Raw genomic sequence first — 25,630 nt, forward strand, 5'->3', positions numbered from 1 at the left:
CTGATCACTAAATGACGATAAGACTTATGTCCTGGAACGTGGGGGGGATTAACTCCCCCACTAAAAGGAGCATGATCCTGACACATTTGAGACGCTTAGGAACGGATATTGCGTTCCTACAGGAGACCCACCTCTCCGAGGAGGAACACGAGAGATTGAAAAGGGATTGGGTGGGCTCGGTGGAATATGTATCACACACTAGAGCTAGCAGAGGCGTAGCAATCTTACTGGGAAAAAGAAGCCAGACTGAGATACTGACTACCCACAAGGACCCGGAGGGGCGATACTTGATAGTGCAGGTGAAAATTCACCAAAGAATATTGGTACTTTGCAATATCTATGCACCAAATTGCAAGTCAGTCGCATTTTGGACCAAACTTGTCCAGGACTTGACCCCATATGTAGGCATGGATGTGGTATTAGGGGGGGACTTCAATCTGGCCCCAAACCCTTTATGCGACAGAATGCAAGACCCGGATCGCCCTAGGGCAGGGAAGAGGCCTAACGGCAAGGGAACCTTTGAAAAGAAAGTGTTTTCCAGACTCACTGACTCCTTACAACTGGTAGACATTTGGAGGTTGAGAAACTCGGAAAGCAAGGATTTTACTTGCATATCCAGAGCGACCCCAACACTTTCTCGCATTGACCTCTTTATGATCTCCCCCAACATAATTCCGAAGGTCACTAGAACCAAAATACATAGCGTGGTGATCTCAGATCACGCCCCAGTCGAATTGGAATTCTCTGTGGGCCCTACTATCACGAACAAGAACACGCTTAGATTTCCGAGTTATCTCTGCACCTCAGATGCCTTCATCAAATATTTGGTCCATGCATGGAATGATTACTATACGGATAATCAGAACCATTTGGATACACCCGAATTGTTTTGGAATACAGCCAAAGCGGTGCTAACGGGAAACATCATTTCCTATGTTGCCACATTACGTAGGAAACTTCAGGCTAAGCTACAAAGCTTACAAGAGAACTTGACGGGGTCCTACCAGACCTATTGCAGGGATCCTAACCCCTCAACAAAAGACAAATATCTTACTTGTAAAGGGGAATTGGATGCATTTTTGCACCATCAAGCAGTGACACAGCTTCTCAAAACTAACGCCAAGTATTACCGAGGAGGTGACAGATCGGGCAAACTACTGGCCTCCCTGACATCTCAACGGGAAACGCGCAAGCCTATTGCAGCTCTTAAATACGGCAATAAAATTCATAAGTCTCCCCAAGCAATCGTGGATGTCCTGGCTAAATACTTCACCGATGTATACTCTTCTCAGAGGGTTCCTTCCGAGGAGTTTATCTCTTCCTTCTGGGAGGGCCTAAACTTACCGCAGATTAGTCAGGAACACTTAGAGGCTTTAAATGCAGCCATCTCTCCTGAGGAGATACTGAAAACAATCTCCTCTTTATCTAATGGTAAAGCGGCAGGCCCAGACGGGCTGCCCATAGAATTTTATAAGACGCTGAAAACTCAAGTCACCCCTATTCTGACTAAACTGTATAACTCATACTACAAAGAGTTGACTCCCCCCTCAAAATTATTCACCATGGCGCATGTATCCCTGATACCGAAACCTGGGAAAAACCTGGAATTACCTGAATCTTATCGCCCCATTTCCCTGCTCGACTCCGACTACAAGATTCTGATGAAAATCTTGACGGACCGGCTAAAATTTATTCTTACAGAGATCATACACCCCGATCAGACTGGGTTCATGTGCAATAGATCCTCGGTGACCAATGTCAGGCGTGTTTTACATGCGATTGCACATTTCAAGGGTGGGTCGATAACGGAGAGAATACAGGATGAATCAGAGGCCTTCCTGCTGTCACTTGACGCAGAGAAGGCCTTTGACAGAGTGGTTTGGAGCCACCTGTTCGACTCATTACGGCGCTTTGGCTTCTCAGGCTCCTTTTTAAGATTTATCTGCAATGTCTATGAGACACCCTGGATTCATGTCATGGCAAATGGGCTATTCTCTCCTCGCATTGTTTTACAGAGAGGTACTCGTCAGGGATGTCCCCTCTCTCCCCTCCTCTTCAATCTGGCTTTGGAGCCTCTGGCTATCAAATTGCGAACTGTATTTCCTGGCATCGCCATAGGCGAAGCAAACCTGCATTCAGCTATCTATGCTGATGATATGCTTCTGTTTGTAGAGCACCCGGCAAAACATATTCCGAAAATTTTAGCAACAATAGACGCCTTTGGATCTTTCTCGGGGTACCGAATAAATGAAGGCAAGTCAGAGATTTTATGGCTACGAAAGCACCCTGTGCAGACTTCTGCCTACCCATTTAAAGATGCCACCCCCAATATGACCTATCTGGGGATACATTTATCGACAGACATTGATACCTTATATCATAGTAACTTCTCCCGGGTTTGTAAGGACATCCAACAAACGCTAGAAGGATGGAAACGGCTACCTGTTTCCCTATCGGGACGAGTGGGCCTGATCAAGATGGTGATTCTACCACGAATCTTATACCCCATCCTGATGTTACCCTTCCTATTAACAAAGCAGGACCTGGCTATATATACCAAAGCCGTCACGAGTTTTCTTTGGAAAGGGGGTAAACCAAGAATAGCCATCGCAAAATTATACGCATCCCCGTCTCAGGGAGGACTGGGACTACCCAACCTTAGACTATATAATTGGGCGGCCTTGGACCGCCTAGTGTTAGATTGGCAACTGAACACTTGTCATTTTTATGACACTGCACTAGAGGAGTCTGCCACAGGTGACCACAGTCTAACCTACCTAACACATGCTCAACTCAGCAAGATTCCACTGGAAATAAAAGGCAACTTTCTTTATAGAGACACGCTAAAGGCTTGGCAGCTAACGCTGCGCCATATGGACCGGACCTATATGTCATCCAGAATGATCCCGCTGAGGCGGAACGCGGACTTCCCCCCGGGGATAGACACCTCTCCCTTTGCGTTATGGGAGGCGGTGGGCCTGCGCTCAGTAGGAGACTCCTTGGAACTGAATACAAAGAGCATTAAATCATTTACCGACCTACAGAATCAATTTCAAATACCCAAAACTCATTTCTATGCCTATTTACAGATGAGGCACTATGTCAATCAACTAATATCCACGGACCCTCACTTTTGGGAATCCCATGCTCTCAACCCCTCCGTGGTCTCCTTTCGGTTAGGCAGATTTACAATCTCAGGTATATACAAATCATTAATTGGGAAGACCGAAACTAAAAATTTAGAGACCCTAGTAAACATATGGAGTAAGGATGTAGATGTAGAAGATTTAACAACCATGATTCAGGGCAGCTTAGAAACAGTACGAAGGGCGACACTGTCTATGACGTTTAGAGAATCTCAGGTCAGAATGTTGCATAGAGACTATCTGACGCCTCGCAGATTGACCAAGTGGCACACTGACATAGCAAATGAATGCAGCAAATGCAGATTGGGAGACCCCGACTTCCTTCACTATTTCTTTAATTGCCCCCGAGTGAGACAGTTCTGGGGCAGGGTGGTCTTCTGGATAAACAACACCCTAGCAGTCAGAACTGATATTGGAATCAAACAAATTTGCTTTCTCGACTGGGAAGAATTAAGGCCCAGGCTGAGGCCGCTACTCACTACAATAATTCTGGTGGCTAGGAAAGTCATTCTGAAAGTATGGACCCTGACAGAGGCTCCATCATTTATAGTGTTCAAACGATGTATACACCATCAGCTAATGGTAGAACAGCTAGACACCAAATTAGACACGAACAGACGACTCAAACATTTTCTGAATAAATGGCGGGAATACATTAGCACGTTGAATATTGATCAGCAAAAGCAGATTCTGAAGCCATTTGCTCAAACTGAGTATATGCTGACTGCTTCACTGAGAGGGGAGTGGGGATTCTTATACCAGTGAGGGGGCGGGGGGCGGTGGAGACCCTTTTTTTTTTTTTTTTTTTTCCTTCTTTCATCCACACCACGTACATTACACTCAGACCTTGCAATAAAACACAATGGCCACTGAGAAGCTGAAGACGAAGAGGTGACTAATTTTTGCACTGTTTTGTTTTGTCTCATTATGTTTATTAAAAATTAAAATGAGGAGAAAAGAAGGGAAAGAAAAAGCTAAAGGCAATGTCATAGCGAGTTATCAGTGACGACTGTAAATTATATTGGATCATTACTTTTATATTGTCTGAAATGTATCTTGTATGTTATGTTATCTATTCTCCTCAATAAAAAATATATTTAAAAAAAAAAAAGAGTATGTTTACAGTGTACTGTCATTATTTTATAAAAAAAAGCTTGTTTAAAAAAAGAAATAATAAATGTCTCATTATAAAACTGACAGACTTAGCGGTAGTGAGGAGTCTATTAGATAATCTTATCAGACCAGAGAGCTTTTGATCATCAGGCCCTTAGTCATACTAAACCGAAATCCAATCACTTATTAAAGCATGCCCACTATGTGTAGGCATACACAACAAAAACACCTTTAAACCGACAGCAAGTTCACTGGCCACTGTCCTACCATATATGTAAAAATGGCAGCCAGTTGGTCTGTTTTGTGGTCCAAAATGACAAAACTGATATCGGTGGTCTCTATTACTGTCCTAAAAAGAGGTGTTGACCTATAATACAGATTATCAAAAGGAAACACTGAGTCTTTTTATAGTTATATTTAAACAAATGTAATATCTTATATTCTGTCTAAGGCATTTCTCATGATGCATGGGGCATCTGTGCCACCACACAATAAAGTAAACATACAGTACAGTGTACTGAATTTTTTAGACACCTTTAATGTGTTCCCAATTATCGATTTTACAGCTGAATTATTTTATTATTATTATAATTACTATTAAGATTTATTAGTAAAATACTGCAAAATTCCACAGCGTTGATTTGTAAACAAGTGTATTAACTGTTTTACAAATAGATCCTTCACCTTAACTTTCTCATCTGAAATAGGCGGTACTTTAATCCAGTGTTTCTCAACCACGGCCCTCAATTACCCCTAACAGGCCAGGTTTTAAATTATAGCTGAACTAGAGCACAGGTGAAATAATCAGCTGATGGTTGAGAGCAGGTTAGTAACTCCAATCTGACGTCACTTCTGGTGACTGTTTTATTTTAATATCTGTTTTGCCTCCATCTGGGGGGCCACCGCAGACCCTTTGGTATACACCCCAAGTAAACCTTGGGGAATAAAGTAAACAAGGGGGCCTTTGCCCCCCTTGAACCCCCCAGGAGGAGGCAAAATAGATAGTGAAGATAGGGGATTACAGGGCCTATCTGATTGGTTGTGAATCCTGTCACTTACAGGACATGGATTAATCAGATGTATGGAAATACCAGAAGTGAAGTCAGATTGAAGTTTTCGACAGATTGGAGTTCTCGACAGAACACCTGCTTGCGAGAACGTGTGCTCTGTGCCTCCTGTCAGTAGGAGGGGACCAAGTATGTGCATGTGTTTGCAATAAAATACTTTTAATGCGCATGCGGGCCTCCATGATGTTTCTTCCTAGGTAGAACATCATAATAGGCCCCATAATTAGTTGAAAATGGGTTTGGCACAGTTTTAATTTTACAATTGAAATGACAAGAATTGGAAAGAAAATTGAACAAAGGTACCAATTGCAAATTACTTTATTAAATTAAGAAGTTTTGAAGGAGTTAAACATATTTTTTGGGTTTACTATCCCTTTAACTATTAGCCAATGCTCCTGTAGAATATGTTTAATTTTATTGTAGTGTTAACTAAACTTAGTTATCAAAAGGGACTGATACCAAACCCTTGTTAGCGGTTTGTTTGGGCTATTCCTGTTTACATTTCTTGCGCTACGCTCAGCTTCTACATTGTCCTCCATATTATAATTCCTGGCAATAAACTGTAATTCTTAGTGTAAAACGTATTAAACAAAGTTGTAGAGTGTAATCTGTCATTTTAAAGATGAATTTCAAAATAAAAAAAAATCAATTTAGATATATATCATATTCATAGTAAATCTTAAAAGCTCAATTCAATTTCATCTATTCCACAAAATTACTAAAATGAGGCTACATCCTCAAATCATAACACTATCCTCAGTTAATTATTCGTAAAGCTCAAGGTTTGCACCAAGTGAGAAAGATCAATGGAATTCAAGTTCAAATGTAGTCTTTGTAGACCAGTAGAACATTTCTGTAAATTCGTTTCAGTTTCTTACATCAAAAAGACTAGCTGTAAGCCTAATATGCTTAAGAAATACCTGGATTCCTCCAGTTTCATTGTTAATAAGAGTTTGATAACATAGCCAATATGGTTACTATAACAATGAAAAAGACAGTAAAGTGTTGGTTCACATAGCTATCAGACAAACACCAGTTAGTCAGGTGACATTCCTTGACATGTTTACCTGTTGTAAAGAATTCATATCCCAAATTCGGATTGTTTTGTCGCTGGAGACTGTAGCAAGCTGAGAACTGGAAGGATGGGTGGAGAAAGCAAGAAGAGAGTCTGTGTGAGATCGCATTAGGGTCTGGTAACCTCTAGAGGGCACATCAAGGACTCCTAGTTCTCCACTACTGGTGCAAGACAGGACACGTAGACCCTCTGGGCTAATAGAAACACAGCTCACAGCACCTTCATGTTCTACAGGTACAGGAAATGAAAAATAAATTTTAGATGCTTACATTCACTGCACCATAAATCAGCTTTGGACAATGGAGAAAAGATCAACAATACCCAGCTATATAAGATTACAATATAAATGCCAGCATACAAGAACCACTGGTCTATCTTGGAATGATTGTTCAAAAGCCACAAAGTTATGTCTCTATAAAAATATATGTAGAATAATTTTAAAAAAAAGTTAGAAGCTGGAAGTATAATTCTAGGTTTTGTTGTTCCCTGACTCTTGGGATTTGTCAAAGCTCTGGATTAAAAAATAGAGAAAATACCAAAGAAAAGTGGTTTATAACCCAAAACTAAAACTGATCAGTAGAATGTATCTCCTGCAAACAGATGAAGAGTTAGGTTTAGGGGGAATAATTTGAAGCAGTTATTGAAAAGAGAAAAGGATAAAGTGTACAGCGTAATTATAGTGTAAAAAACATAATTATGCTTACCTGATAAATTAATTTCTTTCATGGTGATGAGAGTCAACGATCCATTACTCCTGGGAATTAGTCTTTAATGCCACTAGGAGGAAAAAAATTACCAAACCCCAAGAGCTCTATAAAACTTCTCCCACCCTCACTGGCACCTCTAATTTGTTCTTAAAACTGATTCATCTTGATGAAAAAACTAAATTTATGCTTACCTGATAAATTACTTTCTTTTACGATATGACAAGTCCACGGATTTCATCCTTACTTGTGGGATATTAACCTCCTGCTAACAGGAAGTGGCAAAGAGCACCACAGCAGAGCTGTATATAAAGCCCCTCCCCTTCCCCTCCACCCTCAGTCATTCGGCCGAAGGTATAGGAAGAGAAAAAGGAAAGGCTAAAAGGTGCAGAGGTGACTGAAGTTTACAAAAAATATAAAGAAAAACTGTCTTAAAAAGAACAGGGCGGGCCGTGGACTCATTATATCGTAAAAGAAAGTAATTTATCAGGTAAGCATAAATTAAGTTTTCTTTTACAAAGATATGACGAGTCCACGAATTTCATCATTACTTGTGGGAAACCAATACCAAAGCAATAGGACACGGATGAAAAGGAGGGACAAGATAGGAACCTAAACGGAAGGCACCACTGCTTGAAGAACCTTTCTCCCAAAAATAGACTCAGAAGAAGCAAAAGTATCAAATTTGTAAAATTTGGAAAAAGTGTGAAGGGACAACCAAGTCGCAGCCTTACAAATCTGTTCAACAGATGCATCGCTTCTAAAAGCCCATGTGCAAGCCACAGCCCTAGTAGAATGAGCCGTAATTCTTTCAGGAGGCTGCTGTCCAGCAGTCTCATATGCCAGGCGGATGATACATCTCAGCCAAAAAGAAAGAGAGGTAGCCGTAGCTTTCTGACCCCTACGCTTTCCAGAATAAACAATGAATAAAGAAGAAGATTGACAGAAATCCTTAGTTGCCTGTAAGTAAAACTTTAAGGCACGGACCACATCCAAATTATGCAACATACGCTCCTTCTTAGAAGGGTTAGGACATAAGGAAGGAACAACAATTTCCTGATTAATATTCTTATTTGAAACAACCTAAAAACAGAACTTTCCAGGATAACAATTTGATATCCATGGAATGCATGGGTTCAAACGGAACCCCTTGAAGAACTAGAAGAACTAAATTCAAACTCCAGGGAGGAGTAATGGGTCTAAATACAGGCTTAATTCTAGATAAAGCCTGACAAAAAGACTGAACATCTGGTACATTTGCCAAACGTTTGTGAAACATAATTGACAAAGCTGAAATTTGTCCCCTTAAGGAACTTGCTGATAACCCTTTCTCCAATCCTTCTTGGAGAAAAGACAGAATCCTAGGAATCCCAACTTTACTCCATGAGCAACTCTTGGATTCACACCAATAAAGATATTTACACCATATCTTATGATAGATTTTTCTATTGACAGGCTTTCTAGCCTATATCAAAGTATTGATGACCGAATCAGAGAATCCTCACTTCGATAAAATCAAGCATTCAATCTCCACGCAGTCAGCTGCAGAGAAATTAGATTTGGATGTTGGAAAGGACCTTGAATGAGAAGGTCCTGTCTCAATGGAAGTTTCCACGGTGGCAGAGAGGACATGTCCACTAGATCCGCATACCAAATCCTGCGTGGCCACACAGGTGCTATCAGGATCACTGAAGCTCTCTCCTGTTAGAATCGAGCAATCACGCGTGGAAGGAAAGGAAACGGCGGAAACACATAAGCTAGGCTGAACAACCAAGGCACTGCCAAGGCATCTATCAGTTCGGCTTGAGGATCCCTTGACCGGGATCCGTATCTTGGAAGCTTGGCATTCTGTCGAGATGCCATCAAATCCAATTCCGGTCTGCCCCATCTGAGAATCAATGAGGCAAATACCTCCGGGTGAAGTTCCAACTCCCCCGGATGAAAAATCTGCCGACTTAGAAAATCTGCTTCCCAGTTCTCTACTCCTGGGATGTAGATTGCTGACAGATGACAAGATTGGGCCTCCGCCCAACTGATTATATTGGATACCTCTATCATCGCTAAGGAACTCCTTGTTCCCCCCTGATGATTGATAAATGCCACAGTCATGATGTTGTCCGACTGGAATCTGATGAATTTGGCAGAAGCCAACTGAGGCCACGCCTAAAGCGTATTGAATATTGCTCTCAGTTCCAGAATATTGATTGGAAGAAGAGACTCCACTTGAGTCCAAACACCCTGAGCCTTCAGGGAGATCCAAACTGCACCCCAGCCCAGAAGGCTGGCATCTGTTGTCACTATCACCCACGACGGTCTGCGGAAACAAGTCCCTTGGGACAGATGATCCGGCGACAACCATCAAGGAAGAGAGTTTCTGGTCTCTTGATCCAGATTAATCCGAGGAGATAAATCTGCATAATCCCCATTCCACTGTCCGAGCATGCACAGTTGCAGTGATCTGAGATGAAAGCGAGCAAATGGAACGATGTCCATTGCTGCTACCATAAATCCAATTACCTCCATACACTGAGCCACTGATGGCTGAGGAATGGACTGAAGTGCTCGGCAAGTATTTAGAATCTTTGATTTTCTGACCTCCGTCAGAAAAATTTAGATGGCTACCGAGTCTATCAGAGTTCCCAAGAAAGGAATCCTTGTCTGTGGGACAAGTGAACTCTTCTCTATGTTCACCTTCCAGCCGTGGGTTCTCAGAAAAGACAACACTGTGTCCGTGTGAAAGTTTGTCAGATGATATGTTGACGCCTGAATCAGAATATCGTCCAGATAAGGCGCCACCGCTATTCCTCGTGGTCTGAGAACCGCCAAAAGAGACCCTAGAACCTTTGTGAAGATTCTGGGTGCTGTGGCCAACCCGAAAGGAAGAGCCACGAACTGATAATGTTTGTCCAAGAAGGCAAACCTTAGAAACTGATGATGATCCTTGTGGATTGGAATATGAAGGTAAGCATCCTTTAAATCTACGGTAGTCATATATTGACCCTCCTGGATCATTGGTAAGATTGTTCGTATAGTCTCCATCTTGAACAATGGGACTCTGAGAAACTTATTTAGACACTTGAGATCTAAAATGTGTCTGAAAGTTCCCTCTTTTTTGGGAACCACAAATAGGTTTGAGTAAAACCCCTGTCCCTGTTCCAATTTTGGAACTGGACAAATTACTCCCATAGTAGAAAGGTCTTTTACACAGCGTAAGAACGCCTCTCTTTTTATCAGGTTTGCAGATAACTTTGAAAGATGGGAGAAAGTCCTTGAATTCCAATTGATAACCATGGGTCACTATTTCTAGTGCCCAGGGATCCTGAACATCTCTTGCCCAAGCCTGAGCAAAGAAAGAGAGTCTGCCCCCCTACTAGATCCAGTCCCTTCATGCTATCTTAGGAGCAGCAGCTGGCTTTTTGGATTGTTTACCCTTATTCCAGTTCTGATTAGGTCTCCAGACCGACTTAGATTGGGTAAAATTCCTTTCCTGCTTTGAGGAAGAAGAAGAAGTGGGGGGTCCTCCTTTAAAGTTCCGAAAGGAACGAAAATTATTCTGTTTACCGCTCATTTTAGCTGATTTATCCTGAGGTAGGGATTGGCCTTTACCTCCTGTAATATCAGAAATGATTTCCTTCAATTCTGTCCCGAAAAGGGTCTTACCTTTAAAGGGAATAGCTAAAAGCTTATGTTTTAATGACACATCAGCAGACCAAGATTTGAGCCACAAAGCCCTACGTGTTAAAATAGCAAATCCTGCATTTTTTGCCGCTAATTTAGCAATTTGAAAAGCGGCATTAGTAATAAAAGAATTAGCTAGCTTGAAAGCCTTAATTCTATCTAAGATGTAATCTAATGGAATCTCAACCTTAAGAGACTCTTCTAGAGCCTCAAACCAAAAAACTGCTGCAGTAGGTTGTAAATGAAACCCCTGATTAACAAATAATCTCTTTAGAAGACCCTCTAATTTCTTATCCATAGGGTCTTTGAAAGCACAACTATCCTCAATGGGTATAGTAATACGCTTAGCTAGGGTAGATATAGCTCCCTCTACCTTAGGGACCGTTTGCCATGAGTCCCGAATGGTATCTGATATTGGAAACATTTTCTTAAAATTTAGGAGGGGGAGACGGTATACCTGATCTATCCCATTCCTTTCTAACAATTTCCGAAATTCTCTTAGGAATCAGAAAAACATCAGTGTAAGTAGGTACTTCCAAATATTTATCCATTTTACACAATTTCTCTGGAGGAATCACAATAGGGTCACAATCATCCAGAATCGCTAAAACCTCCCTAAATAACAGGCGGAGGTATTCAAGCTTAAATTTAAATGACATAGCATCCGAATCTGTCTGAGGCCAAACATTCCCTAAATCAGAAATTTCACCCTCAGACAGTAATTCCCTGATCCCCAACTCAGAGCACTGTGAGGGAACATCGGAAATAGCTAATAAAGCATCAGAGGATTCAGTATTTACATAATACTTGACCTACTGCGTTTACCCTGCAACACTGATAATTTAGACAATACCTCTGTAAGGGTAGTTGACATAACTGCAGCCATCTCCTGCAGAGTAAAGGAATTAGACGCACTAGAAGTACTAGGCGTCGCTTGTGTGGGCGTTAAAGGTTGTGACACTTGGGGAGAATTGGATGGCATATCCTGATTCTCTTCAGACTGAGAATCATCCTTAGACACACTTACTTTATTTATAGCATAAAATAAACATTATAAAAAAACGTGTACTGTGCCTTTAAGAAAAGAAAAAGTGAACAATTTTTCCAAAATGCACAAAAAACGTTAACTTATTCCCAAATTTAACTTAAATATCGTTGGTTAATCCAAAAATTACTGCACCAAGAAGCAAAGGCAGAAATAAGGCTTTAGAAGTACTTATATCAACATCTAGTCAAAAGATAGCTAAAAATACCCTCTATACCTCGCCACAGCTCTGCTGTGGCGCCTACCTGCCCCCAGAGTACTTTGAATCAAGTTTCCAACCCTTCAGACCAGCTACACAGTCCAGGAGCCACCGAGTTACTGTTTGCTGCTGCTAAGCCTGAAAAAAAAGTGCCAAAATAGGCTCCGCCCCTTAAGGTCAAAAGTTGGAGTAGGCCCAAACAACACTGCATGGGAATGCAGTTTTGCACTAAAGTAGAAATACACACACAATTACAACCCTCAAGCATAAAACCAATAAGTTTTAAGTGCCAAAAAACCCCCCCAAAAAAATGTCACATAATGCCCAAATATCAACTAATGATAAATATAATATAGGGACTCCAGTAACACCCCTCTTATTAAAATAGGTTTTACTGCTTACCCCATCCCCATACAGGGAAATAATGCCAGCCAGTTCTGATACACCAAGTCTCCTCAGAAAAAAAGGCTGCACATACCTTAATGCTGCTTGTAGCATGAAACCGGTCTCCACACTGAAGATGTCTCATGGTTACCTTCAGAAGTCTTGTGGGAACCAGTGTGGATCTTAGTTACAAATGCTAAGATCGTCAAACCTCAGGGCAGAAATCTTCTTCCATATCCCCCTGAGGAAAATAGTACGCACCGGTACCATTTAAAATAAAAAACTTCTTGATTGAAGAAACTAAAACTAACACCTCACTTTACCATGTCTTCATAGTATAACATAGGCAAAGAGAATGACTGAGGGTGGAGGGGAAGGGGCTATATATACAGCTCTGCTGTGGTGCTCTTTGCCACTTCCTGTTAGCAGGAGGTTAATATCCCACAAGTAAGGACGAAATCCGTGGACTCGTCATATCTTTGTAAAAGAAATAAGATATTGAGAATCATAAAAAAGAGCAGATAATTCAGAAACTCTTTTAGCAGAAGAGCTAGCCAAAAGAAACAAAAACTTCCAAGAAAGAAGCTTAATATCTACTTATGCATAGGCTCAAATGGAGAAGGCCTGCAAAATCTTTAATACCAAATTAAGATTCCAAGGTGGAGAATTTGGCTTCAGAACATTCTTCATATGAACCAAAGCATGAACAATACCATGAATATAAGGAAGATTAGCAATCTTTCTATGAAACAAAACTGAAAGAATGCCAAGAAAAACCATGATCCACACACCAATAAATAAAGGCTGTCCAAACCTTATGAAAAACTGTTCTTGTCACAGGCTTACGAGTCAAAGTCTCAAGCACAGAATCAGAAAAACCTGTGTCTAAGAATTAATCATTCAATCTCCAAGCCATCAAGCTTAGAGATTTGAGATCTGGATGAAAAAACAGACCTTGAGACAAGAGGTCTGGCTCAAATGGAAGAAGGCAATGAGGACAACTGGACATTTACAGATCTGCATAACAAACCCTGTGAGGCCAAACTGGAGCAATCAGAATAACCAATAATTCCTCTTGCCTGATCTTGAAAATTACTCTGTGAGGAAACACATAGGCAAAATGAAACACATAGGCAAAATTAAAGGACTAAGCTACTAGAGCATCCACAAACTCCGTCTGAGGATTCCTCGACCTCGCAAAGAAACTGGGAAGTTTGTTGTTTAACCAAGAGTCCATCAGATCTATCTCTGGGAGCCCCAAAGATCTACAATCTGACTGAAAATATCCTAATGGAGAGAACATTCCTCTGGATGCAGAGACTGACAACTGAGAAAATCTGCTTCCCAGTTGTTCACTCCAGGAATATGAACAGCAGAAATTAAACAAAGACTGACTTCTGACCATGACAGAATTTGAGACACTTTCCTCATGGCTAGAGAACTGTGAGCTCCCCACTTGATGATCGATATAAGACACTGCTGTGACATTGTCCGATTGAAAACAGAGATGAGACTTCCTTTTTCAACTGAGGCCAACTCTGAAGAGCCCTGGAAATAACACAGAGTTCCAGAATATATATTGGCAACCTTGCCCAAATCCCTTGTACCTTCAGAGCCCACAGACAGTTCCCAAACCTGAAAGACTTGCATCTGTATTGATCACAGTCCAAGTGGGACAAGCAAAAAAGAAAATTTATGCTTACCTGATAAATGTATTTCTTTTTTGAAACGATGAGTCCACGGATCATCTTAATTACTAATGGGATATTCACCTCCTGGTCAGCAAGAGGCGGCAAAGAGCACCACAGCAAAGCTGTTAAATAGCTCCTCCCTTCCCTCCCACTCCAGTAATTAGACCGAAGTTAAGGAAAGAAAGGAAAAACCAAGGTGCAGAGGTGTCTGAAGTTTATAATAACTAACAACCTGTCTACAAGAACAGGGCGGGCCGTGGACTCATCGTGTCAAAAAAGAAATAAATTTATCAGGTAAGCATAAATTTTCTTTTCTTTTTTAAGACACGATGAGTCCACGGATCATCTTAATTACTAATGGGATCCAATACCCAAGCTAGAGTACACAGATGATACGGGAGGGACAAGACAGGGAACCTAAACGGAAGGCACCAATGCTTGAAGAACCTTTCTCCCCAAAGCGGCCTCAGCCGAGGCAAAAGTGTCAAATTTGAAAAAGTGTGAAGAGAGGACCAAGTTGCAGCCTTGCAAATCTGTTCCACAGAAGCTTCATTTTTGAATGCCCATGAGGAAGCAACAGCCCTCGTGGAATGAGCAGTAACCCTCTCGGGAGGCTGATGTCCAGCAGTCTCATAAGCAAAATGTATGATACTCTTCAGCCAAAAAGAAAGAGAAGTAGCAGTAGCTTTCTGTCCCTTACGTTTTCCTGAGAAAATCACAAACAAAGAAGAAGACTGACGAAAGTCCTTAGTCGCCTGTAAGTAAAACTTTAAAGCACGGACCACATCCAAATTGTGCAGAAGTTGTTCTTTCTGAGAAGAAGGATTAGGACACAAAGACGGAACCACAATCTCCTGATTAATGTTCCGATCAGAAACAACCTTAGGAAGAAATCCTAATTTAGTACGTAAAACTACCTTATCTGAATGGAAAATAAGGTAAGGATATTCGTACTGCAATGCCGAGAGCTCTGACACTCTACGAGCCAAAGAAATAGCAACAAGAAACAAAACAACTTAATATCTAAGGAATGCATAGGCTCAAACGGAGCCCCTTGACGAACTTTGAGAACTAAATTAAGACTCCATGGAGGAGTAACTGGTTTCAACACAGGCCTGATCTTGACCAAATTTAAATTTAAAAGCATATTTAACAGGAAATTTTTTGCAGCATAAATATAAGTCAATATTATTGCGAGATGTTAATCCCAATTTTATTTGAACTATGTAAGTATATTTAGCAGACAGAAGCATATACAAATATGCCATGAAAGAGTGGACTTAAGTGGTTGGATGTGCACCAATACTTTTTGTTGTTTTGTAATTGTTTTGGTCACTTTGGTAGCACTCCCACAATATGTGTGTTAAGATTAAACAGTCCTTTTGTGGTGTGCTTAACCAAAAAAAAACCTTTGTTGTATCTGATCCTGACCAAGGCCTGACAAAATGATTGTACATCTGGGACATCCGCCAGACCTTTGACAAGGCCGAGATTTGACCCTTTAAGGAACTTGTCGATAAACCTTTCTCCAAACCCTCTTGGAGAAAAGACAAAATTCTAGGAATCCTCCATGAGTAGCCCTTCGATTCACACCAATAGAGATATTTACGCCAAATTTTATGGTAAATTCTCCTAGTTACAGGCTTACGAGCCTGAATCATGGTCTCTATGACCGATTCAGAAAACCCCCGCTTGGATAAAATTAAGAGTTCAATCTCCAAGCAGTCAGCTTCAGAGAAACTAGATTTGAATAAAGGAAGGGCCCCTGAATCAGGAGGTCCTTCCTCAACGGGAGTCTCCAAGGTGGCAGAGATGCCATCTCCACCAGATCCGCATACCAAATCCTGCGAGGCCAGGCCGGTGCTATGAGGATCACCAAAGCTCTCTCCTGTTTGATTCGAGCAATTACCCAAGGAATAAGAGCAAACGGAGGAAATAGGTATGCTAAACTAAAGGTCCAAGGGACCGCCAGAGCATCTATCAGTGCCGCCTGGGGGTCCCTGGACCTCGACCCGTATCTCGGGAGCTTGGCATTCTGACGAGATGCCATGAGATCCAATTCCGGCTGACCCCACTTGAGAATCAGGTCGGAAAACACTTCCGGATGGAGTTCCCACTCCCACGGATGAAATGTCTGCCTGCTCAGGAAGTCCGCCTCCCAGTTGTCCACCCCTGGGATGGGGATCGCTGACAGACTGCAAGAATGGACCTCTGCCCACTGAATTATCTTGGTTACCTCTGTCATCGCTAAGGAACTCCTCGTTCCTCCCTGATGATTGATGTAAGCCACTGAAGTTATATTGTCCGACTGGAACCTGATAAACTGGACCGTGGCTGAGGCCAGACGAGCACTGTAAATCGCTCTTAGTTCCAGAATGTTTATAGGAAGAACAGACTGACTGAGTCCAAACTCCCTGAGCCTTAAGGGAGCCCCAGACTGCTCTCCACCCCAGAAGGCTGGCGTCTGTTGTCACAATCACCCAAGATGGTCTGCAAAAGCAGGTTCCCTGGGAGAGATGATCCAGAGACAACCACCATAGAAGAGAGTCCCTTGTCTCCTGGTCCAGAGTTATTCAAGGAGACAAGTGTGCATAATCTCCATTCCATTACCTGAGCATGCTTAACTGCAGAGGTCTGAGATGGAAACAAGCAAATGGGATGATGTCCATTGCCGCCACCATCAGCCCACTTAACTCCATGCACTGAGCCACTGACGGCCGAGGAGTGGACTGAAGAACTAGACAAGTATCAATAATCTTTGATTTCCTGACTTCTGCCAGAAAAATCTTCATAGACAGGGAATCTATAATGGTTCCCAAAAAGGTGACTCTTGTGTCTGGAACTAGGGAACTCTTTCCCAAATTTACCTTCTACTCGTGAGTTCTCAGGAAAGATAACACTATGTCGTAGTGGGATCCTGCTTGTTGAAAGGATGGTGCCTGAACTAGGATATCGTCTAGATAGGGCGCCACTGCGATGCCCCATAACTGAAGTACCGCCAACAGAGACCCCAGAATCTTTGTGAAAATTCTGGGAGCAGTGGCCAGGCCGAATGGAAGAGCCACGAACTGGAAGTGTTTTTCCTGGAAGGCAAACCTTAGGAACTTGTGATGATCCCTGTGAATAGGAACATGTAGGTATGCGTCCTTTAAATCCACTGTTGTCATAAATTGACCCTCCTGAATTAAGGGAAGAATGGAACGAATAGTTTCCATCTTGAAGGACGGAACCCTTAGAAATTTGTTTAGACTCTTGAGGTCTAAAATTGGTCTGAAGGCTCCCTCTTTTTTGGGAACCACGAACAGATTGGAATAAAAACCCTGACCCTGTTCCAGTACTGGAACAAGAACAATCACTCCCAGGGCAGAGAGGACTCTTACGCAATGTAAGAACGCCTCTCTCTTTGTCTGGTTAGCAGATAATCTTGAAAGAAGAAACCTGCCTCTGGGAGGAAAACTTTTGAACTCTAGTTTGTATCTCTGGGACACAATCTCTATTACCCAGGGATCCTGAACATCCTGAACCCAAACCTGAGAAAGTCTGCCCCCTACAAGTTCCGGTCCCGGATCGGGGGCATGCCCTTCATGCGGTCTTGGATTCAATAGCAGGCTTCTTGGACTGCTTTCCCTTAGTCCAAGGCTGGTTAGATCTCCATGTAGGTTTGAATTGTTCCTGCTTAGAGGAGGAAGATGAAGAATTTCCTTTGAAATTTCTAAAGGAACAAAAATTACTCTGTCGTCCCTTCTGTTTGTTTCTCTTATCTTGAGGGAGAAGATGACCCTTACCTCCCGTGATATTAGAGATAATTTCCGATAAGCCAGGTCCAAACAAGGTCTTGCCCTTGTAAGGAATAGCCAGAAGCTTAGACTTGGAAGACACATACGCAGACCAAGGTTTTAACCATAAAGCTCTGCGGGCTAGGATAGAGAAACCTGAAATCTTAGCTCCCAGTTTAATAATTTGAAGGGAAGTGACCGTAATAAAGGCATTGGCAAGCTTCAGAGCCTTTATCCTGTCTTGGATCTCCTCCAAGGAAGTCTCAGTCCTGAGAGACTCAGACAGTGCATCAAACCAATATGCCGCCGCGCTAGTTACGGTAGCAATGCACGCAGCTGAATGCCATTGCAGACCCTGGTAAACAAATCTTCTTAAGTAGAGCCTCTAACTTCTTGTCCATAGGGTCCTTGAAAGCACAACTATCCTCTTTGGGAATAGTAGTTCTCTTGGCTAAGGTGGAAACGGCCACTTTCACCTTAGGAACTGTTTGCCAAGTCTCCTTGAAAGAGTCAGCTATGGGAAACATCTTCTTAAAAATAGGAGAGGGAGAAAAGGGCATGCCTGGTCTCTCCCACTCCTTAGTAATAATCTCCGAAGCTCTCTTTGGGACTGGAAATACGTCCGAGTAAGAAGGAACATTGAAGTATCTGTCCAATTTACTAGACTTCTCAGGGGCAACCACTACCGTGGAGTCACAGTCGTCCAAAGTAACCAAAACCTCCCTAAGCAACAGGTGGAGGTGTTCTAGTTTAAACCTAAAAGTTACAACCTCTGAATCAGTCAGAGGCAATAGACTTTCTGAATCTGAGATTTCACCCTCAGATGCTACAGCAGTACCCTCCTCTTCGTGTCCTTGGGAGGGTACCCCCGAAATTGCAACAATTGCATCAGAGCTTACTGAATGTCTGGTTTTCCCCTTACGTTTGCCCTGCAACATTGGGAAAGCAGACAATGCATCAGAAATTGTAGAAGACATGAGGGAAGGTATGTCTTAAGGTAACTCCAGCGGGAGCTAGAGCAGAAGTGCTGGGCACTGCTTGTGCGGGCGGTAAATTTTGAGACGCTTGGGGAGAAAGCTGCGGCATTCCTTGAACCTCGTCATTTGACTCTTGGACAGCATCCGCCTTTGAAAAGTTTTGCTCAGAAAAAATATTTTCCCTATAATTTAAAGTCCTCTCAATACATGACAGAAAGGGATTGGTGGTTCCACATTTACATCAAAACACAAGGACCAAGTAACACTTTGCAAGTCTCCTTGGTCCATACTGAATCACAATAATATAATTATGCAATAAAAACTTTAATTTGACCCAAAAAAGTTTGAATGCAAAAAAAGGTTACTGTCTCTTTAAATTTAAAAGTGCAACTTTTTTACTGCATGTGTAAAAAATGTACCCAGAAGGCCATAAACTAATAAAAATGGCACCCCTACACCGGGCCTAGAAACGCTTAATCAGCAAGAAACATGCGCTTCTAGGCAGAGTGAATTATCCGGTCTGTACTGAGTCTTCAGATAGAGGCGCAGTGAAAAAGTGCGCAATATAGTAAGATCCGCCCATCGTGGGTGTGGCCAACAGTAAAAAACAATCTCCCGGTCGTTATTTCGTATTAAAAATAACGCCATGATATTAGAACCACCAGAGCCATATAAAATGCTCATCTCCCAGCCCCAGTGCCTGCTAAACGCTGTCTAGTTTTCTCAGACACTGAGAGTTTTCATTGTCCCCATAATAAAGTGCCTGATCCATAAGCCCTTTATGTAGTTTAATGAAATATAGTAAAGTGCACCTTTTCCTCTGTGTGTCCCAGGAAAATAACATACCTCATATGTCTGCCTGACAGCAAAGGCAGTTCATCAGGTTTGAGGGGTCCTATCCCCACATGGACCTGTGAAGAAAAAGAAATTCCTGAATAAATATTCCTCAGGGTTTCAGGGTTAGGGCAGCAATAATATATGGGAGGCGCAGTGAGAATTATGTCCCACAAGTTCCCATTGCTCTAAAGCCACCAATGCTCTACTGAAGAGACTGATATGGACTACGGCTACACCCCAGGACAAAGCAGCACAATTTTGCACTACTTTAAAAATAATAAACTCTTGATTGAAGAATCTTATCTAACACCTCATTTTACCACTTCCTATCACTAACGTAGGCAAAGAGAATGACTGGGGTGGGAGGGAAGGGAGGAGCTATTTAACAGCTTTGCTGTGGTGCTCTTTGCCGCCTCCTGCTGACCAGGAGGTGAATATCCCATTAATAATTAAGATGATCCGTGGACTCATCGTGTCTTAAAAAAGAAAGAAGCCCACTGCATATAAAGGTGATGATCCAGACAGAGATTGGACTGTTTTTGAAATCTAAAAAGAAGCATACAAAGCTGAAAAGGCCTTGTGTAATCAAGCAAACAGAATAACATCCAATGCAGCAATCATAATAGCTATTACCTCCATGCAAAGTTCGACTGAAGGAAAAGAAAGAGACTAAAGGTTTATACAAGCTGACACCAGCTTCAACCTTCTTTGTTCTGTCAAAAATATTCTCATGGCAACAAAATCTATTTGTACCCCCCAGAAAACTAACCTTTGTCTGAGAAACCAAAGAACTCTTTGGAAAAATTGATTCTCCAACCATGCTGTTAAAGAAACAACAACAGTCTGTTGGTGTGAGATTCTGCTACATGTAAATATGGAGCTTGTACCAAGATATCGTCCAGGAAGGAAAACACAGCAATACCCTGAAATCTTATCACTGACAGAAAAGTACCCCTAACGTTTATAAAGATTCTTTGAGCTGTAGCCAGTCCAAATGGTAGAGCAACAAACTGAAAATGCCTGTCCTGAAATGCAAACTTAAGAAACTGAAAGTGTTCCTTGTGAATATGAAGGTAAGCAAGTTTTAAATCTATTGTGGACATGAACTGAACTTGCAAAAGAAAAAGCAGAATAGTCTGAATAGTATCCATTTTGAAAGTGGGAACTCTGACAAACTTATAAGCATTCAAAGCCTTCAGATCCAAAACTGGTCTGAAATGTCCCCCCCCTTCTTTGGAACAATGAAGAGATTTGAATAAAATCCCATCCCTTGTTCCAACAAATGAATAGGATCACTCCCATAAGCTTCTAGATCCGAAATTGATTGAAAAAGGCTTGAGCCTTCAAAGGATTTTTTGGGACCTTGGACAGAATAAACCTTTCGCTGTGAGGCCTTCTTCTGAAAAGCTATCCAATAACCCTTAGAAGAAATACTCAGAAACCAGGGATCTGAAACAGACTGGAACCAGACTACCTGAGAGCCTCTGGATTAGGGGCTGTACCTTCATGTAGACTTGAAAGTAGGTGTAACTTTTTTGGATTGCTTAAGCCTGTTTCAATTGGAACTGGGCTTTAAGGCAGGACCAGAGGGACCTTCCAGTGGAGGCACAGATAAGACTGAGGTGCCAGTGCAGTGGGAGAGGTTTTAAAGAGCTCTTGGGGTGTGAGAATCTTTGCCTTTTCCTAGTGGCAGGGAAGAATAATTCTCAATGCAATGGATTGTGGACTATCACCACCTGTATGAAAGAAATTAAATAAAATAAATAATCTCTGAAAGATTTGATTAAAAGAAGGAAACCTACAGCTACTGAAAACATTGGAAAATAATATGTTTAGGATGAATACAAGAAGCACAGACACAAATGTAACATAACTGCAAAAACATATTATACACAATGAAATATTATTTAGAAGCAATAAATTAAATCAACTAGCAAACAATAGCAAAAAAACAAGGAAAAGTAATCGAAAAGCAAAGTAAAAAAAAATACAAACTAACTCTGACTGCTAATCTCAAGAGACAATACACTGGTTCCTGTTTACGATATCCCCTTTGGCAGTAGAATGCAGTGGATGACATTGTGTTAGTGAAACCCCAACACGTAAGGACATTAAACAATAAATACATTTCATGCACCTCCCTCTAATTATGGGTGTCGCCATTTTGGAACCTAAGTTGCACTGCAGGTATCTGAAGGAGAGTTGCTGTACATAAGCAAACACATCAGTACTGGAATGTAGTGAAAGCTAAATATCAACATGGAGGCCCCCATGACTAGAGGGAGGTGGAGAATAACCTCAATTCTGTGCTTATAACATTTATTTAGTGAACATAAATGTAATTTTATGTGATATCATCCTGAAGATTCAAAAAAGCCTATATGTATTAGGCCTTATAAGCCTATAAGTATTTAGCAGAATTATTGGAATGCAATGTATAGAAGTTTGGTGTGTGTGTATGGCAAGTAACAAGGTAAAACATTAGATATGCAATATACTATACTTTATATATATATTATATAAGTAAGAGACTGACCTGCTTCCAGAAAGACCCCAGAAAAGTCAAGAGGCCACAGTCGCAGATAGCCATCTTCAGAGCCGGTAGCACAGAATGTGGCAGAAATGCTGAGACAGTTGACGGCAATGCCAGGACCTGGAATATGGTATATCTTTAATAATTAGCTGCTTAAAAAAAAGCGAAGGTGAAAGGGAACCCCATAAGTACAGGTATTACATGACAGTGCCTGACCTTTATTGTGTACAAATACAGTTGGGTTGTTCAAGAGTGGAATTGAGAAACGAGTAAATAAATTACGTAATTCAAAATAAAAAGGTAATGGAGTTGGTAATTTATAAACAAATTGTAAACAAATTAAATATCATATTAATAAACAACGTATATAGCAAGATGAAAACATCACTTCTGGGTCTGCATAAGCAGTGTGATCTGAAGCAGTAAAGTAAGTGGCTGGATGAGAAGATCACAGCTACAAGTTCCATATCAATTAACTTTATATTTTAAGATATATCAGGTTATACTGTATATCCACCCTACATGAGATGTCATCCATCCTGATATATTTACTAAATAAATAATAACAATAATATATTACATCTACTCATCTGATGATGTGTGGGCCAAGCATAACAAAAGGGGAAACTAAGGATACATAAGGAAAATGCCAGACGTGGTTGCTGGCTTGTGTACAGTGAAGAACCTAAAACAATTAGAAGAAGCTAAGTCTTCCTCACCTGTAGCAAAGGTCTGTTTTTCTCTGCGCTCACTATGTTGAGGCTGACTTGGTTGTAGACGCCTTACATTGTTAAGAACCACATTCTTGTAGTCTATCTCCAAAATGTGCCCACTCCGACTACACACAAAGCTGATGGAAGAAAACAAAAAGAAAGTAAAAAAAAGCAGATGAGGAGCATAATCAATGATCCATAAGTCAGATAACGGGTAAAAAAATAAATAAATTTGCATTTACCATAAAATCTTTTTATATTCACGTACAAGCGTGACAGCACTTGCATCTAGTCTTATTCAGGATTTATAGGTTAATTATTCCCAATCCACTTACAAAAAGTATAAACATTTAGGGAAACAAGTAGGTAGTTCTCAGTATGTCCACCCTTTATTATAGTTGACTTTAATAATTAGATTCAATGATCTCTTTAGAAACAAGAGAACGAGTGCAAAACCTTACAGCCAGAGGAGGCCTCTATTGAAGGAAACATGCAAAAGTTAACAACACAACTTGGCAAAGGAGCGCAAGAAAGATCAAGTGGCCGCATTATATAGTTCTAGAGTCGTCATGGATGATGTGGCCATGACTATGGTCCTAGTCGTGGAATCTGCAGACAGCGAGATGATCTTTCCAAACAAAAATTAGTCCATGTAAAGGACATATCATAACAACATGGAAATGTAGGGTTTAGAGACTATTAATCAATTTTAATGAATGAGGAAGTAATATGAAAACAGAATTTATGTTTACCTGATAAATTACTTTCTCCAACGGTGTGTCCGGTCCACGGCGTCATCCTTACTTGTGGGATATTCTCTTCCCCAACAGGAAATGGCAAAGAGCCCAGCAAAGCTGGTCACATGATCCCTCCTAGGCTCCGCCTACCCCAGTCATTCGACCGACGTTAAGGAGGAATATTTGCATAGGAGAAACCATATGGTACCGTGGTGACTGTAGTTAAAGAAAATAAATTATCAGACCTGATTAAAAAAACCAGGGCGGGCCGTGGACCGGACACACCGTTGGAGAAAGTAATTTATCAGGTAAACATAAATTCTGTTTTCTCCAACATAGGTGTGTCCGGTCCACGGCGTCATCCTTACTTGTGGGAACCAATACCAAAGCTTTAGGACACGGATGAAGGGAGGGAGCAAATCAGGTCACCTGAATGGAAGGCACCACGGCTTGCAAAACCTTTCTCCCAAAAATAGCCTCAGAAGAAGCAAAAGTATCAAACTTGTAAAATTTGGTAAAAGTGTGCAGTGAAGACCAAGTCGCTGCCCTACATATCTGATCAACAGAAGCCTCGTTCTTGAAGGCCCATGTGGAAGCCACAGCCCTAGTGGAATGAGCTGTGATTCTTTCGGGAGGCTGCCGTCCGGCAGTCTCGTAAGCCAATCTGATGATGCTTTTAATCCAAAAAGAGAGAGAGGTAGAAGTTGCTTTTTGACCTCTCCTTTTACCAGAATAAACAACAAACAAGGAAGATGTTTGTCTAAAATCCTTTGTAGCATCTAAATAGAATTTTAGAGCGCGAACAACATCCAAATTGTGCAACAAACGTTCCTTCTTTGAAACTGGTTTCGGACACAGAGAAGGTACGATAATCTCCTGGTTAATGTTTTTGTTAGAAACAACTTTTGGAAGAAAACCAGGTTTAGTACGTAAAACCACCTTATCTGCATGGAACACCAGATAAGGAGGAGAACACTGCAGAGCAGATAATTCTGAAACTCTTCTAGCAGAAGAAATTGCAACTAAAAACAAAACTTTCCAAGATAATAACTTAATATCAACGGAATGCAAGGGTTCAAACGGAACCCCCTGAAGAACTGAAAGAACTAAATTGAGACTCCAAGGAGGAGTCAAATGTTTGTAAACAGGCTTAATTCTAACCAGAGCCTGAACAAAGGCTTGAACATCTGGCACAGCGGCCAGCTTTTTGTGAAGTAACACAGACAAGGCAGAAATCTGTCCCTTCAGGGAACTTGCAGATAATCCTTTTTCCAATCCTTCTTGAAGGAAGGATAGAATCCTAGGAATCTTAACCTTGTCCCAAGGGAATCCTTTAGATTCACACCAACAGATATATTTTTTCCAAATTTTGTGGTAAATCTTTCTAGTTACAGGCTTTCTGGCCTGAACAAGAGTATCGATAACAGAATCTGAGAATCCTCGCTTCGATAAGATCAAGCGTTCAATCTCCAAGCAGTCAGCTGGAGTGAAACCAGATTCGGATGTTCGAACGGACCCTGAACAAGAAGGTCTCGTCTCAAAGGTAGCTTCCAAGGAGGAGCCGATGACATATTCACCAGATCTGCGTACCAAGTCCTGCGTGGCCACGCAGGAGCTATCAAGATCACCGACGCCCTCCCCTGATTGATCCTGGCTACCAGCCTGGGGATGAGAGGAAACGGCGGGAACACATAAGCTAGTTTGAAGGTCCAAGGTGCTACTAGTGCATCCACTAGAGCCGCCTTGGGATCCCTGGATCTGGACCCGTAGCAAGGAACTTTGAAGTTCTGACGAGAGGCCATCAGATCCATGTCTGGAATGCCCCACAGCTGAGTGACTTGGGCAAAGATTTCCGGATGGAGTTCCCACTCCCCCGGATGCAATGTCTGACGACTCAGAAAATCCGCTTCCCAATTTTCCACTCCTGGGATGTGGATAGCAGACAGGTGGCAGGA

The 25,630-nt window shown here is 41.6% G+C and overlaps 1 protein-coding gene across 1 annotated transcript in view; it reads right to left on the reverse strand.

Moving 5' to 3' along the window:
* The window catches only part of WDR90 (WD repeat domain 90), a 213,155-nt gene that overhangs the window by 114,327 nt on the left and 73,198 nt on the right, over nucleotides 1-25,630 (reverse strand). Inside the window, exons 15-17 of the mRNA XM_053694218.1 lie at nucleotides 22,945-23,075; nucleotides 22,229-22,345; nucleotides 6,394-6,629 (exon numbers count right to left, since the gene is read on the reverse strand). Coding sequence (XP_053550193.1) covers nucleotides 6,394-6,629; nucleotides 22,229-22,345; nucleotides 22,945-23,075 — 484 coding nt within the window. The remainder of the gene's footprint in view (nucleotides 1-6,393; nucleotides 6,630-22,228; nucleotides 22,346-22,944; nucleotides 23,076-25,630) is intronic.

Source organism: Bombina bombina, chromosome 11 (assembly GCF_027579735.1).
Source record: "Bombina bombina isolate aBomBom1 chromosome 11, aBomBom1.pri, whole genome shotgun sequence".
Lineage (NCBI taxonomy): Eukaryota > Metazoa > Chordata > Amphibia > Anura > Bombinatoridae > Bombina > Bombina bombina.